Source organism: Calcarisporiella thermophila (genome assembly GCF_041956535.1).
Source record: "Calcarisporiella thermophila strain CBS 279.70 unplaced genomic scaffold VTP21scaffold_34, whole genome shotgun sequence".
Taxonomy (NCBI): domain Eukaryota; kingdom Fungi; phylum Calcarisporiellomycota; class Calcarisporiellomycetes; order Calcarisporiellales; family Calcarisporiellaceae; genus Calcarisporiella; species Calcarisporiella thermophila.
The window spans coordinates 179,975-194,293 of NW_027192224.1; the positions used below are offsets into that span (position 1 = coordinate 179,975).

Genomic DNA, 14,319 nt, shown 5'->3' on the forward strand with positions numbered 1-14,319 from the left:
TAATGAGAATAGACTTTGATGCTCTTACCTCCGGTAAGCTTACCCCTTCCACCGGCATATTACAACCCTTAATTATCCCGTTTCCAAAAATCCAAGTTCAAGAGTTAAATTGAAAACATACAGTGTTTATTGGAATTATTGTATAGAAAAATAAAAAAAAACTACTAAGTGGATAAGACTGAAAGAAATAAACCTTTATCAGTGGAAATCTCCTTACTCTAAAAACTATATTCAAAGTATCTTTCGAGAGAAATAGAATATATATTACCAATGGACAGATGAACGAAAAAAAAGAAAAGACAGACAAACAGATATAGTTATATAAACAGATATAAATTAGCAGTACTGCACAAGCTAAACTAACTAATTACGAAAAGAGAACGGCACAAACATTCGAGTGCCCGTGGTTTTTTGTCCGTCCCCATCGGTTACGCCCGACACCGCTGATCCGGGTGCCTGTTGCTGCCCATGCTCCCCGCCTCGGAGTAGATCACTCTGAGTCGCGAGGGGACGCGATTTGAGTGCTGCTGTGAAGCTCGGCTTCAGACTGTGGATCTTTGGAATTTTGCTTGCGGATTTCACTAGCTCCTCCGCCCCTCCTTTCCCTTCCATTTCCGATGCAGAGCGCTTTACCAGTGAACCCACCTTGGTTTGCAGCATGTTTCCAGTGCCGATGCCCTGGTGATTTGTGGTGTTTGCAATGTTCGAGATATTGGTGCTGTTAGTGTTGTGTTGTTTGCCACCGGTAGGAGGACGACGCTTGGCGCGGGCAGATTTCGCAGGGGAGGGAGAGGCGAGTGCCCATTTTGGAGTGAGGTGTTGTTGAGCGAGAAGGGAGGTGCTGATCAGGGGATTGTAGCCTTGATTTTGCGGGGACGTGAACGAGATGTCTTGTTGGGATTGCTCGATGGTGCGTGGATCGTCCAAAACGGATGATTTATCCCCCACATCTCCCCTAACCCTAATCAAGTCAATGAGTAAACGCTTTCGAGGCGGACACTTAAAATGGAAAGAAAGAGATATCTTACCCTCTAGTGTCGACTTCCATCGCCTCAGTTTGAGTGTATCTTGAGGTGGTGTTCGCGATTTTCTCTAGGTCAATTCCAAAGAAACTTAGAACCGAATCGGCCTCCCTGTACGCGCAGTCACGAACGATCTTGGTAATCTTCTCAACTGCAGCGCTCACGGCTTCGAATTGCTCCGAACTTAAGCCGACGCTAACCCTCGAAGCATGACTCCCATCTATCTCCACATTTGTTCTGGTGGATGGCGGTGCCTGAGGATCTTTGTGGGCAGCCGCCATCACAGCTTCTACGACGGCAACCTTGATTGCGTCCAATTGGTCAACGGTTACCGGATTACTAACTGCCTCCAGCTTCGCAGTGATCTCTTTAAGTGAACGCTGGACGGTTCCAAAGTGTTCCCCGAGCGCAGTGGTGTTATCAATGCTCTGAAGTTGCTTTGAAATTGCGTCTAATTGTTGGGTGATTTCCACGGGTTGGCTTGGTGCATCACTCTGCTCTGGGCTGATCAATTGTGATTTCGCAACAGACTCCTCAATAAGCGTGCGTAATGCTTGGAGGGGCGCAAGCGCGTCAGCCACAGTTTGCTGAAGTAGCTCTGTTTGAAGATTAGTCATTTTCGACACCTCTTCGTTATTCAAATCCTCCTCAGCTCCTGTCGTCACTTTCAAAGGGCCATTGTCTTGGTGGGGAAGCTGTTCCATCAGGCGTTCGAGGGCGTTCTTAATTGCTCCAAGCTGAGTTTGCGCTGCAGTATCAAGGGTGGCGTTCATACGCTCCACGCGTTCACTGAGATCATCAATTGCCTCCTCAATTCCACCAAGTTGCTCCGTGGCGGCAGAACGAATGACTGTGCCCATCCGGTCTACTTTGTCGGTCAGGCTCTCGATTACGCTGCGGAATTTTTCGATCTGTTCTTCGGTTTGGGTCGTCGGTGCGGCGATCTTTGCTTCCGCTTGATCACTATTTTCGTGCACAGAGGCTGGGGTGTTTGATTCATCTTGGGCCTGCATTGGCAGTTTCTCTAGGATCTTCTCCAGCCCTTGTTGAATATGCTGGAGGCCAGAAATATCGTGTTGTGACACATTCTGTTCTACTGCAGCTTTGAGGGAGGATGCCTGCTCAGTTATTGAATTCTTGATCTCCATTAGAAGGTCGATTAATGGTGACTCGTTGGTGGCAGAATGGTTGCTTGAAATATACTCGAGTTTCTCAGATATATTTCTCATGGTGGCCCGGAGCTCCTCAAATGCGCTGCTGTTTTCCATTGCTGATTTGAGCGAGATGGCTTGTTCAGCAAGCGAGTACTTGATTTCAATTAGGTGATCAATGGCCGTGGCCTCGTCGTCACTTGGAGAGGGTGATGATCTTGCAGACGTCAGCTTTTCGGACACCTCCTTGATAGCCTCTTTCACGGCTTCCATATGCTCTTTTATCTCGGCAGTACTATCAAGAGGCATTGGGCCGACATTTTCATTTGATTCCATTCTAGATTCTTTCCTCTCCTCCAGCCACTCATGCATCGGAAGGGTAGCATTCATAAGTTTCCCGATATCTTCCCTGATCTCACGCAGGGTCTCATCAAATTTGGAGGCTAGTTCATTACCTTCCTCATTGCCTCCACCCATTGCACTCATCTCTATTTTCTTTAGTGCCTCGGCCATGGTGCGGATCTGGTCTCGCATGGATCCATCCTCCTCGGTGTTCTTTGTTGCATTTGCGAGAGCGGCCACTTGGCTCAGGATCGCTGAAGACGAATCACTGAGTGCTTCGCGCATAGAACCAAACCCGTCGTCCAAGGAAGCTCTCATCTGCTGCATGTGCTCGGCCACTTGCGTGAGCTCTTCGATTTTTTTCTCGAGGCTCTGGAACAAAGGTGCGGCAGACAACTCGGGGATCAGGTTGCTTTGCACAGAGTTGGTTACCCCATCAACAATTTCAGATGCAGCAGGAAGAGCAGAGAGTGAGCTGGAAATGGTGGTAAGGGTTTCTTTGAGCTGGGCAATATCTCCAGAGATGTCGCTCTCTTTTGACACTCCAGCAATATGCGATACCGACTCGTTAAGGGAATCAAGGCGTTTCAATAGCTCGCTGGTGTCAGTGCTCGTTTCAAGACAAGCTCTAAGTCCGTCTATTGCTTCTAACACTGGCGCGCGATCTGCCGCGCGATCCATAGTTGTGGTGAGATCTTGGTGAAGATTGACAAGGTGGTCACGGAGATCGTGCTGTTCTTTCATCAGCTCAGTAGACCGGCTGTCCATAGATTCCATGGTTCTCTCGAGGTTTTGAAGTATAGGAAATGTGCTCTCCATAGCAGGCTCTTTGCGTTCGGTTCGGTGACTGGGTGAAAATTTCTCTAGAATGAAATCGTGAAAGGTCAAAATAAAATAAATTTAGTGCGTGTTTCAGTAAACTAGTTACCCTTGATAAATGTCTGTAACCTAAGGCAAGTGCCTACCGTGCATCCTAAAGCACGGATTGCTTCAAACGATAGATTCTCAACCATATCCCACGTGTTAACCTGCTCTCTTACAAAGGCCTCGGCGAGTTCGGACGAGAAACCGTGCTCTTTCAACCAGAGAGCGATCTCACTAGAGTCTAAATCTAGGGATTAATATCTCATTAATATTTCCGAAAATAAGGGATAGGTACCATTTTCTGCATCGTTCTCGATGGTGTTGAACACAGTAGAGGGCTCCTCGGAATGTTCCTCAGTGTCCTCGTCCATCTCCGCATGCTCGTCATCTTCCACAGTATTCTCATTACTCTCTTCTTCTCTCTCAGGTTCGCTCTCTTTTTCTTCGGATCCTGCCGATGTACACGGGGTGGAAGCAGCAGTACTTTCCTCAGTACATTCAGCATCTTTCGTTTCTATCGGCGAATCCTCTCCTTTATCTGTATTTTCCTCCTCGCTCTCGCTTTCTTCTTCGCTTCCGCTGCGATAGCAACATATTAGTAAAAAAGTGCAAATATAAACAATATTTTAAAAATTAGCCAGTACCTTTCTTCTACAGTTTCTTTCTGCTGTTCAGCAACATATTGTCGGAGGTCTTCTATGATATCCGCATTCTAGAAGATAATACATGACGATAAGGTTGTGAAAAAAGTAAATTAAGCAGAATTTTCGCGTATATACCTTCTTATTACCACTCTTGATGCCTAGTTGCTATAGATAAGAGGACAGAAGTATAAATGTGTTACGCGTTTTTGCTCCGATGTGCCCAGGAAAATATACGCTAGAGCATTCGATTCAACCTACCTTACACAATGCCTGTAATTCCGCCCGCTTCAATTTAGGAAGCTTGTCTAGGTCGATATCAATCATTGTTGCGATTTAATTCAGCATGAGTTGTAGAGAGTAGTTTTGATTGATTTGAGTTGCAGCTGAAATAAACGATTGCGTATATAGTAATGGAAATGGAGAGTAAATAAGAAAAGGCCAAAGGTAGCAGAGAAAATGACCTTATAGTTAGTGGAGGTATTATCGAGTACAAACAGATATGTGTATATGAAACAAAATGGAATCAAAGTAGGAAAGAAACGCGTTGGCAATTTTTGGCCTCTAAAGAATCAATGGAATGCACGGCGAGACGCGTTTGCATTTTTTAATTTTTTACATCAATAAAAATCGATGTTTAAGGTTAAGAGCTCCTATTGAAATGAAACAAGTCCTTAACGAGGAGCCAATGAAACAGACCGCATACATACTCGCATTTGAATAGGGAAGTTGGTAAAGAAAATCCGGTACTAGACTATGAGAGCCGCAAGCCAGACGTCTCTCCATCCAATCGTTCCAATTGACTATGTATCCCTTATCATCACTTATACTGTAGTGAAGAGGTTTTTGTTCCTTTAAATTTTCTTTGTATTATTCGCAGCGGCTACCGTCAATCCTTTGAAGGAGAAAACGTCCGTAAATTGAGTGTTGTAAACATGACGATGCATAGTTGTTGAAAATGCGTACCTCTCCAAAGATCAAACCCAGGATTCACATCCACTAGAGATGGAATTGCCGCAGAATATTCCCTTCATTTATAAAAAAAAGTATTTAGGAGCAGCATTTCTACGCATTTATTAGTTAGGAGCCAGCTCTGAATATTTTAAGATTAATTGACTGAAACAAACGCAAAGTGAAAAATATTAGATGAAAGCCAAACAACTCTCGAGATACCACAAATTAAAAGATGGCTGGTAGTTTTGCATCCCAGTTCGAAGGAAGCTTGAATCCAACAACGTGAGCCATGACAGCGGCCGTATCCATGTTTCGCAGCTGGCCTTTGATTTCGTGAGGCTTAATGCCGGGGCCTCTGGCGGCAAAGAGGACGTTGATTTCGCTAGGCATGATGCCTCCGTGGCCTTTACCCAAACCGCCGTGATCGCAGGTTACCAATACAAGGGTATCCTTGCTCTTGCCACTCGTCTCCAGCGCATTTAGGATTTGTCCGAATGCGGCATCCGTTTTAGGCCACCCGTTGACATAGGCGGTCGAGTTCCAACCATGAGCATGGCCCAATTCATCCATATTCCCGTGATGGATGAAGAGGATTTGGAAATCGGTGTTTTTGATGTAGTCCACGGCTTTGGGCGTGCAGAGCGTGAAATCGTCACCAGTCTCTTTGGTCATCTTTACGCTACGCTCGATAATGCCGATGTTGACGGCCTTCCAATTGGCAATCGAAGCCATTTTAATGTCGGGGCGCTCTTTTTGCACGAGTTTGAAGAGAGAAGGGTATGGGGAATCCTCGGGGTATGGTTTAGTCTCGGCAACGGGGTTGGTAAGACCGTGCTTTGCCGGAGATACACCGTGGATCATAGATCCCCAGTTTTGAGCTACAGAAAATGAAAAATAAAATAAAATAAATATATTAGTGGAGAGAAGAAAACAGAGCGTTCAAGGTAGGGAAGCTCTAGTACCAGAAATCGTGGGGATCATAGCTTTCGCCTTGTAACTGTACGCCGATTCCTTGATAAACTTTTTGAGATTGGGAGTGTTGCCCCATTGCATGAACGCGCCTCCGCCATCGATGCCGAAGACAACGACGCGCTTGATTTTGGCGGCGGTGGTGTCAACTTCGTCGCCTAGAGATTTAGCAACGCAAAGAGCGACAAGGGTAAGAGTAGCAAGGGCTTTGAAAACCATTTTTGATTTCGGTGCTTAGCTGCCGTTCGCATTTCGTAAGATTCCCTCTCTTTTATACTTTTTAAGGTCCTGGAAGTTTCCCGTTCTTGACTTTAGGTTTGCTTACACAGTCCTAATCCATAAACATCTCAGTGAACTGAAAATAAATTAAGTTTGCAGACGCTCTTTATCCAAGGATTCAGAAGCTTCCCATGTGCCCCTTGTTGCGCATTTTCATTGCAGTAACTTCGTAATACTGAGCGATATTTGACGGTAAACAATCTCTCGCGCGAGATTTAGTAGTCAGTGCTAGCCTCCATATTCAGGTCGAGCCTTCTCAGTCATGTTAACAGAACGAGAAGATTTTCCTCGCCATCGTGAGGTTAAATATCCGATGTTGGATAGAAATACGAATGAGTTGCGACTTGATCAATCAATGGCAAAGATAAGGAATCATAAATACTCCCAGGCGCGCTTTCAACGGCGCGGCGCACATGTTCTTATGTAATGGTTGGCGTTTAGTGCTTGGAGGGTTACAGGGTTAGATTAAGTAATAAAAAATGGGAAGAAAGACAGAAATTTTCGGCTACAGCATCTAACTCATCATAGAGAAATAGCATTGCTCAACCCTGCCAAATATATCGTAACTTAGAGATAAGGTTTATTAAAGATCGATGGTGTTCTCTGTGTAATATTGCCAATTTTCGCAGAAGCATCATAACATACCTCTTTTAAATGGAGTTGAAGAACATGATGCCATCAAGTTTGTGTAATGAATCGATAAAAGTAATAGCACATTTAGAGTATTATAGGGTGGTAAATGAGGAGGGTCCTATACGGGCCAGATTTATAAAATACACTCAACCGAGCTCGAAAAATGAGCATTCTCCACCAACAAACCATGCTAAGAAGATATTGACACGCATCACATCGGCTACCACTTGTGCTCCCAAAGGGATCAACCCAGTAATACTCAAGCTTCGCCTACCGCCCTGTAGTATTGATTTTATATTTCATTAGAATTTAAATTTGAGTTTTATTAGCTCGTAACAAAACAAAGACCTAAAGATGATAAATAATATTCACAAGACTATCACTTTATTGACAACAGTTTCACCTCGAATGTCAAAGTGGCGTTGGGTGGAATGTCCGGAGGCGCTCCCCGTGAACCATAAGCCAGAGCGGCAGGAATCGTCAACTTGCGTTCTCCACCGACGGCCATTCCCTTGATACCGAGATCCCAGCCTTTGATCACTTCACCAGCGCCAAGCTTAAAGGTGAATGGCTTCCCAGACGTGTTCGAATCAAACATCTTTCCATTCTTTAGGCGACCAATGTACCGCATGCTAACGCGCTGACCAGGTTTGGCGTTAGGACCATTGCCTACCACCTTGTCTTCAATTATTAGGCCATTGGGGAGCTTTTGAACTGAGGCCTTCTAATATGAATAATGAAGAGCCATGGGTTAGGATGGCTTCTATGTAAAATCAATGCGACTAGAGGTTACCTTTGCGCTCTCGGGTGTCTTTTGTTTCTCCTCCTTTTGGGCGGGTTTGGGCGTCTCTTGCTTTCCTTTTTGCTTTTGTGCCGACTGAGGGGTCTCTTGTTGCTTTTGTTTCTTTGGTTCGGGCGTCGATTTTTCGACCGCCACGCCATTGTTTGCTTTTAGCTTCTTCGCGGCTTTCTCTGCCCCATTCGGTGTCGATTCCTGCTTCTGCTTCTTTTGGTTTACTATTACAAACAAGCATTGCATAGTTAGGCGCCAATGCAGTAAAATAACGAAAAAAATCGATGTAAATTCCCACCTTCTTGCGCTTTCTCCTCTTTAAGGTTGCCATTCACCTGTTCATCAGCAAAAGAAACGCGCCTGCCCTCTTTCTTACCCTTCTTAGCCGTAGCCTTTTCTTTCTTAATTTCCTCCATTTCTTCATCCTCCTCCTCAACCTCTTCGTCTTCTTCCTCCTCATCCTCTTCTTCCATTTCATTTTCCTCATCTTCATCAAGCTCCTCGTCGCTGTCCATGCCCAATGCCAAATCCTCATCCAGTGGTGTGTAGTTGCCAGTAAGGTAAACGGGACTTTTATCAACGAAAATACGTTAGAACAGGTGCCAGTCAAGAGAACTAGCGAGATTCGCCATCGGCAGGAAATACATACCAGTCTCCGCTTACCGAAAAAATTATCTCCTCTCCTTCTGAAAAAGTAATGTCCAATTGCTGTTGCTCGTGCTAAATAATAATAGATAGGATTCAGGATGAGCAAAATGAGTATTATATTAGTTATGGAAAGCAATATGTTCATCCTATACGCACACTTCCAGGAACCAAGCAGCAGAGAACATACTCGGACTCATCGACCTTCACCTTAACGCATGATCGTTTTCCCTTGACTTCCTCACCATATGAGGCCTATCATTGATTTTATAAATAAGAAGTCGCGTAAAAAGTCCAACAAATTCTGCGTATTTACCATCGAGACTCTGAAAGGAACCTCGACCACCTGGCGGTAAGTTTTTCCTGCCTCCACAAGAAGGCCTATTTTTTAAAAGCACGATGAAAACCCATGATGTCAGGTGAAGAGCCAATAAATCAAAATAAATAGAAGATATTACCCCAAAATCCTAGAGCTGACATGTTTAATCAAAAAATGAAAACCAAAGTGAAGTTCTAATGAAGAGGGCAAATATTAAATATTCAAAGCATTTTAGAGTTTTGTTTACCCGTGACTGTTTTTGATTTCGAAGAGCGATTCAGGCGTTTCTAAGCATATGAAGAGGAGCTGGTACTATTTAGAGCCAGACATATGTCCCGTTTTGTAAACTGTAGTTAGAAGCATATGCTTCACTTGAAAACTCTAATACCTGAAGTGACCCAAGTCAAAACTTGGGTACAGGGTAGGAATAAAAAAAAAATCCACAAGTTGAGATCTTTATTCTGTATAATACGAAACAACGATTCAATAGTGTAATGTGAAGTACACTGAGGAAGTCTAGAAATTTGCGGCACTTCATAAGCAAGCCAATTGCTTCCACCAACTGTTTGGTCAAATAGATTAGCCAGATCTATCAAGGAAGTCGTAGTCAGTATAGAGAGGAGGAAACCCAGTACACACTACTTGACAAGCAATGGTAATCAAGAGTGTGCATGATAGAGTAGGAATTTATTATTCAAATTGACTTAAATATGCATAAAGCGTAAAAAAACCTATAATCCACATATCCAAATTTCATCAAAATAAAGCCACCATAAGTTTCCTAACCTAATCAATCGCGAATTCTATGTCTATGATTTACTGGCGGAGATTCACTTCTCGACGCTCGTCTCTTGTAGCGTGAGGCTCTTTCATCTGATCTTTCGCGATAATGATGACTAGGCGGGCTACGAGATTGACTTCGATATGATCTTCTTGTAGGGGATCTGCCCCTACGGTAATAATCCCTATCCTCATAGCCTCTTCCTTTCTCGCTTGTATTATTGGGCGAAGGGCTGTCTCTTCGTCTATATGTATCCCGTTTATACTCTCGAGGGGGAGACCGGCCACGCCGATAATCGTCTTCATATCTTCTCTTCTTGTCCGACGTACCTGATCCATCACGGAGTGGAGATTTATTTCTCTCATTAGAATAATGCCGTCCATATTTCCTTTCATTCCTGTCTACTCTAGCCGCTGAGCTTTTGCTATCACTACGATGATTTCGCCTATCGCTTCGTGTAGGTGACCTTGATCTCGATCTTGATCTCGATCTTGATCTCGATAGAGCTCGCGAAGGTGACTTAGACCTAGAGCTTGATACAGATCTATCGTGTTTATGTTTATGCTTATGTTTATGCTTGTTTTTGTGCTTTTTCTTTTTATCCTTCTTCTCTTTCTTTTCCTTGCGACGCTTTTCTGACGCTTCTCCAATATCTCGCTCACTTATTTGTGCTGTCCGGCTAAACGCTGCGCTCGAATCTCGAGGCGATCCGCTTTTTAGCACTCTTTCGTCCCCTGGGAGAATTTCTGTGGTGGAGCTTCCAGCAAAATCAGAGCGATTCGTTAATCTATATGTGTAGAGGAAAAAGGAAAGGGCAAGTTAGAGAATCTCTGAAAAAATGGGCAAATGTAATTGCATTTCCCAGGCGCTCCAATCCTGATACCATACCTCCCAAAACCAATGCCATGGCTTTCCGTGGCCTCAGCCAGAGGCTCGTCCGATTCATTTAGACCTTCTGTCTCTTGCTGCAGTACGCTACGCAGTTCCTGCTGGCTTATTTGCTCTTTTGGCTGGGATGACGGCTTTTTAATGCCAAGAGCTTCTGCCATAGCTTCAGCCTCAGCTTGTTTGATTTTTGCAATCTCATCTAAATTAGCTTGATTTGTTGCATCGGTTTTGTCACGGGTATACCATTGTAGATCTTTGCCTTTTTGCCATCTATAGGGTAGGATGTGAGTGTGCTGTTTTAAATAAATGTGTGTTGAAACAAGCAACCTTCCAACAGGAGCCTTCAGCGAGTGACCAATATAGAATTCACGATATTTATCCTCCTTGACCGAATCCCAAGTAAACTAAGCGAAAAATATACATATTTAGCTAATCATTGAATCGAGAAAAAAATCGGCTTTTAATAAAAGCTCACCTGATCCCTTCCTCCTCTGACTCCTCCTCTTGATGGATGAAACATAGTTTAATAATAGTCGAATCTCTGATCAGCGAAGAGAGCTTTCAATTTTTTATTAAAAAAATGTGACGTTTAAACCGAAATAGTTAATTCAAAGCGATTTAACAAAAGTAGCAGGAACGACGCGATCCAACAATTATCCCCTAATACAATGGTTAGAGCTTCTTCATCGCAAAATCACAGTGAACTAGACGTGGTGCCTTCCACACAAAATGGTGATACAGAGTTTGACTTCTCTCCCAATCAGCCGGTCGATTCGGCTTCGGCCAGCCGATTCGCGTCACTCATCAGTTCCTACGATGGAAATTTTAGCAGCCTCAATCAGGCAATTGGACTCACAACTGAGGTGGCCATTGATTTGGAAGAATCGAATGAGGCTAATGCTGTGAATATTACTATATTCAAATCTTTTGCTGAAAGTGAGATTGAGGTTTATTGTTTCAATTTTCTGTTAGGTCCGTCGATTGGAAGACTGCATACGCACCTATATCGACGTTGATTTTCAGTTGAAGCTCCAGCAAGATATTTTAAAAAAGATTAAAACGCATCTTTCCCGAGGCGATCAACTTGTATGTAGCTGACTATTGCTTCTTTCTCTCATCGCGGAAGTTTAGCGAATTCACCACTATACTCATAATTCTAGTCTCATTTGCACGAGCTCTACGAGCGCGAGTATCAGAAGGAATTACAAGCTTACACCAATACAAACGAGAAGCAAAAATTTTCTCAAAATGCTCATATCAAAGATTTCAAGCAGAAAGTCTGGGTAAATATGGCAATCTATTGTTCACTCCTCTCTCTCTATAGACAGTAGTTGGGCATTTTTTTGCCCAACGTGCTATCCCGTCGCCCTAATAATAAAATTTAATTCTCTATTACAGGATGTCAAGCACAGAGGAGAGCCCATGCCTATTGAGGAGGACGAGGACGACGATCTCCTCTTTACATCGCAACATCAATCGCTGATGTGTCCCATAACGCAATCACTTCTCAAGGACCCTGTCACAAGGTATTCTATATATGAGCGACTTATATTTAATTGGGCAGATATTGCTCTATGTTGTATTGAACCATTATGTTCTTAAATTCTCCGCTCCATAGCACAAAATGCAGACACTCCTATTCTAAGGATGCCATCCTGGGTCTCATGCGACAGTATAACAGAGCTATGTCGATTCAGTGTCCCATCTCAGGTATTGTGAGGAACGTGGCTCTTCTTTTTTCCGCATGAGTTTTAAATTCTGAACCTTCTGAAGGATGTGAGCAAATGTTATCTCCTAACGACCTCCGTCCAGACAAATCTTTAGCGCGTCGAATTGCTCGACACCTGGCGCAGGAAGCAGGCGACGAACTTGAAGATGCAGTAAGTGTTTGTTTTTATACATGGTATGACCAGTGAATCCGGGGCACAGCAATAATATCTTTTTTTGCACGTTAGTATGAAGTTGAATAGCAAGATGCAATTCAATTATGCTAGGGGGAGGGTATTTACAAGCAAATATACCAGGGTGTACGTCTTATTCGACTTTTGCTGTAATTTCTTCACACTTCCCGCAGCCGCTGTCGCAAGCATGACTCAGAGTGTATAATAGCGAAGAGTTGAGCCGGTATTATAAGTGGGCTGTAAGAGATCAAAAAACAAATATATATTCTGCACAAACCTCAGCTCTGGGGCAACCGTAAAAAGCAAAGAAAAAAAACATTTGATATGCTCCATGAAAACCGGTATACAGAGGAGACATTTTCTTCTATCCAATTTACGCGTAGAATAACACAGCTTCCGTTCTGTTCGCACTTGCATATGTTTGCAAAGGTTGTTTGGATTGCAAAATAAGTGTTTTAGCATTTGGCTTTAAAATAAAACAACGCATCAATTATAAGAGGAAACGGCATTCCCAAGGATTGCCCAGAAAAACGAGGCCGAAAAGTGCGCATATTAGTTTGCGGAATTTTGCTGAAGCACCTGGGAAAAAATAATTAATTCTGTGCTTGTGAAATCAAGTTTCTATTGCATTCCTTAAGTCCTTACTGGTTCTCCATCGGGCAATTCCCACATGGAAATTTGGCTTCCCGCAGCAAGGCTATAAAAAGGATGGCTCTATTCCCAACATTTCTTTCACCACTTCAGCTCAGCCGGTTCCTCTCTCTCTTCCCATCCTTTCCTTTTTCCCCTTGATCATTCAAATCTGATTGATTTTGATTTTGCTAATCCATTTGATTCTTAACTTCCGTTAGGTGGCGGCCTACTCCGATGGATGACTGCTAATGTAGCTCAATCCTGTGGTTTCTTATTTGCAAGAGGCATCAAGGGTTATGAAGGAGACCCTTCGGAAGGAATCTCTTGAATCGGTCTGTGTCGATGTACGAATATAGTTTGCCTGTCAGTCTACCAGAGTGGTCTAAAATGACGACAGTGTTTCACGCGCTATGGTTGCCGAGTATGGCTAGCGCTTTGTTTTCTCCCTTACGGGATTGATGGCGTACGATTTAGAGGTAGAATCCCTGTACGAGCCATGGAAGAATTGAATCTTCACGAACCTGGAATCAATGTTGCCGAGTGGCACACGAATTACGAACTCCGATGTTTTACGGTAAATATTCAGGTTCACACTCGGAGAGAGCGCCTTTTACCCTAACTAGTCTCCTCTTTCCCTTAGGATATCTTTCGAGTAATTTACGAATTCTTTTGGAAGGACCACAGGATGTGGTGTATCACTAGAAGATTACTCACGAATCGACATGAAAATCGAATGCATGTTTCAACCAGACGGGTGTTGGACTGCAACCTAGGAATCTTGGGCAGAGTTGCTTTCAAGAGTTTATCGACCAGCATGTATCTAACCAAAGGAAGGATAAGGATAATGCTGCTGTAAAAGATCGCAATGTTTGCGAATCACTATATCTTTGTACGGATCGGGCACATCTTGGATAGAAGAGATCACGAGAACGTCTTCTTCGGTGATGGCTGATCGAACTCATAAGAATGAGGGATTGTGCTGCGGAAATGAATCGTCCTATGGCGTCGAAACGGGAAATTTAAAGAAAAAAAAAACAAAAAAAAATAGCTTTAGGTGGACTTGCTGTTGGCGGTTTTGGCTTTTGGCCCTCCCTTAACAGGGATGTGTTGCCGGTCATTGCCCCAATGGTGGGTTTGCTCTTTTTCCGAGTAAGTACCTTTTTATTGTTTTATATACTCTGGGAAAGAGAGAGGAGATCTGGCTGAAGACCCAAGGTCGTTGTTTGGATGAGGTAAGATATATTCCATTCAATTCTTATTTGATTGTGCTACGCCCTCTATATCCTTTAACTAGAATTGCGGCATTGGGTGGCGTCCTTGTCTTTTTGTACTCTTTGTTGGAAATAAATTTATTGTCACTTCAATTTCATCTCACTTACAAACAAATCTATTCGAGAGAACCAAACAGTTTATTTTTTTTTTCATGCCTTGTAAAGACAATGATGTTAAGGATAATATTGCGAATATGCTACAGTAGAGGCAACCGAAAAACAAAGATATATAA

General features: G+C 43.4%; 7 protein-coding genes across 7 annotated transcripts; 2 read left to right on the plus strand and 5 right to left on the minus strand.

Annotated features, from left to right (window-relative positions):
- Positions 1-363: 363 nt before the first annotated feature.
- On the minus strand, positions 364-4,347 carry VTP21DRAFT_7935 (uncharacterized protein; the record flags this gene model as incomplete). Its single annotated transcript, XM_069398731.1, has 7 exons — positions 364-961; positions 1,029-3,378; positions 3,444-3,620; positions 3,675-3,958; positions 4,024-4,091; positions 4,159-4,188; positions 4,282-4,347. 7 exons carry the CDS (start codon positions 4,345-4,347, stop codon positions 364-366), a joined length of 3,573 nt encoding a protein of 1,190 aa, XP_069246117.1.
- An 852-nt stretch (positions 4,348-5,199) lies between these two features.
- Positions 5,200-6,162, minus strand: VTP21DRAFT_7936 (uncharacterized protein; the record flags this gene model as incomplete). Its single annotated transcript, XM_069398732.1, has 2 exons — positions 5,200-5,852; positions 5,937-6,162. 2 exons carry the CDS (start codon positions 6,160-6,162, stop codon positions 5,200-5,202), a joined length of 879 nt encoding a protein of 292 aa, XP_069246118.1.
- Positions 6,163-7,234: 1,072 nt separating this feature from the next.
- Positions 7,235-8,773, minus strand: VTP21DRAFT_7937 (uncharacterized protein; the record flags this gene model as incomplete). Its single annotated transcript, XM_069398733.1, has 7 exons — positions 7,235-7,579; positions 7,649-7,872; positions 7,947-8,218; positions 8,298-8,368; positions 8,453-8,548; positions 8,610-8,674; positions 8,752-8,773. The coding sequence occupies 7 exons, from the start codon at positions 8,771-8,773 to the stop codon at positions 7,235-7,237; spliced, it is 1,095 nt and encodes a 364-aa protein (XP_069246119.1).
- Positions 8,774-9,428: 655 nt separating this feature from the next.
- VTP21DRAFT_7938 (uncharacterized protein) lies at positions 9,429-9,731 on the minus strand (the record flags this gene model as incomplete). Its single annotated transcript, XM_069398734.1, has 1 exon — positions 9,429-9,731. The coding sequence occupies one exon, from the start codon at positions 9,729-9,731 to the stop codon at positions 9,429-9,431; it is 303 nt and encodes a 100-aa protein (XP_069246120.1).
- A 63-nt stretch (positions 9,732-9,794) lies between these two features.
- VTP21DRAFT_7939 (uncharacterized protein) lies at positions 9,795-10,801 on the minus strand (the record flags this gene model as incomplete). Its single annotated transcript, XM_069398735.1, has 5 exons — positions 9,795-9,919; positions 10,056-10,180; positions 10,282-10,551; positions 10,609-10,685; positions 10,757-10,801. The coding sequence occupies 5 exons, from the start codon at positions 10,799-10,801 to the stop codon at positions 9,795-9,797; spliced, it is 642 nt and encodes a 213-aa protein (XP_069246121.1).
- Positions 10,802-10,949: 148 nt separating this feature from the next.
- Positions 10,950-12,251, plus strand: VTP21DRAFT_7940 (uncharacterized protein; the record flags this gene model as incomplete). Its single annotated transcript, XM_069398737.1, has 7 exons — positions 10,950-11,183; positions 11,254-11,367; positions 11,442-11,564; positions 11,680-11,807; positions 11,900-11,991; positions 12,055-12,161; positions 12,237-12,251. 7 exons carry the CDS (start codon positions 10,950-10,952, stop codon positions 12,249-12,251), a joined length of 813 nt encoding a protein of 270 aa, XP_069246122.1.
- A 1,060-nt stretch (positions 12,252-13,311) lies between these two features.
- Positions 13,312-13,671, plus strand: VTP21DRAFT_7941 (uncharacterized protein; the record flags this gene model as incomplete). The annotated part of the gene is made up of 2 exons (XM_069398738.1): positions 13,312-13,389; positions 13,456-13,671. The coding sequence occupies 2 exons, from the start codon at positions 13,312-13,314 to the stop codon at positions 13,669-13,671; spliced, it is 294 nt and encodes a 97-aa protein (XP_069246123.1).
- Positions 13,672-14,319: the final 648 nt, after the last annotated feature.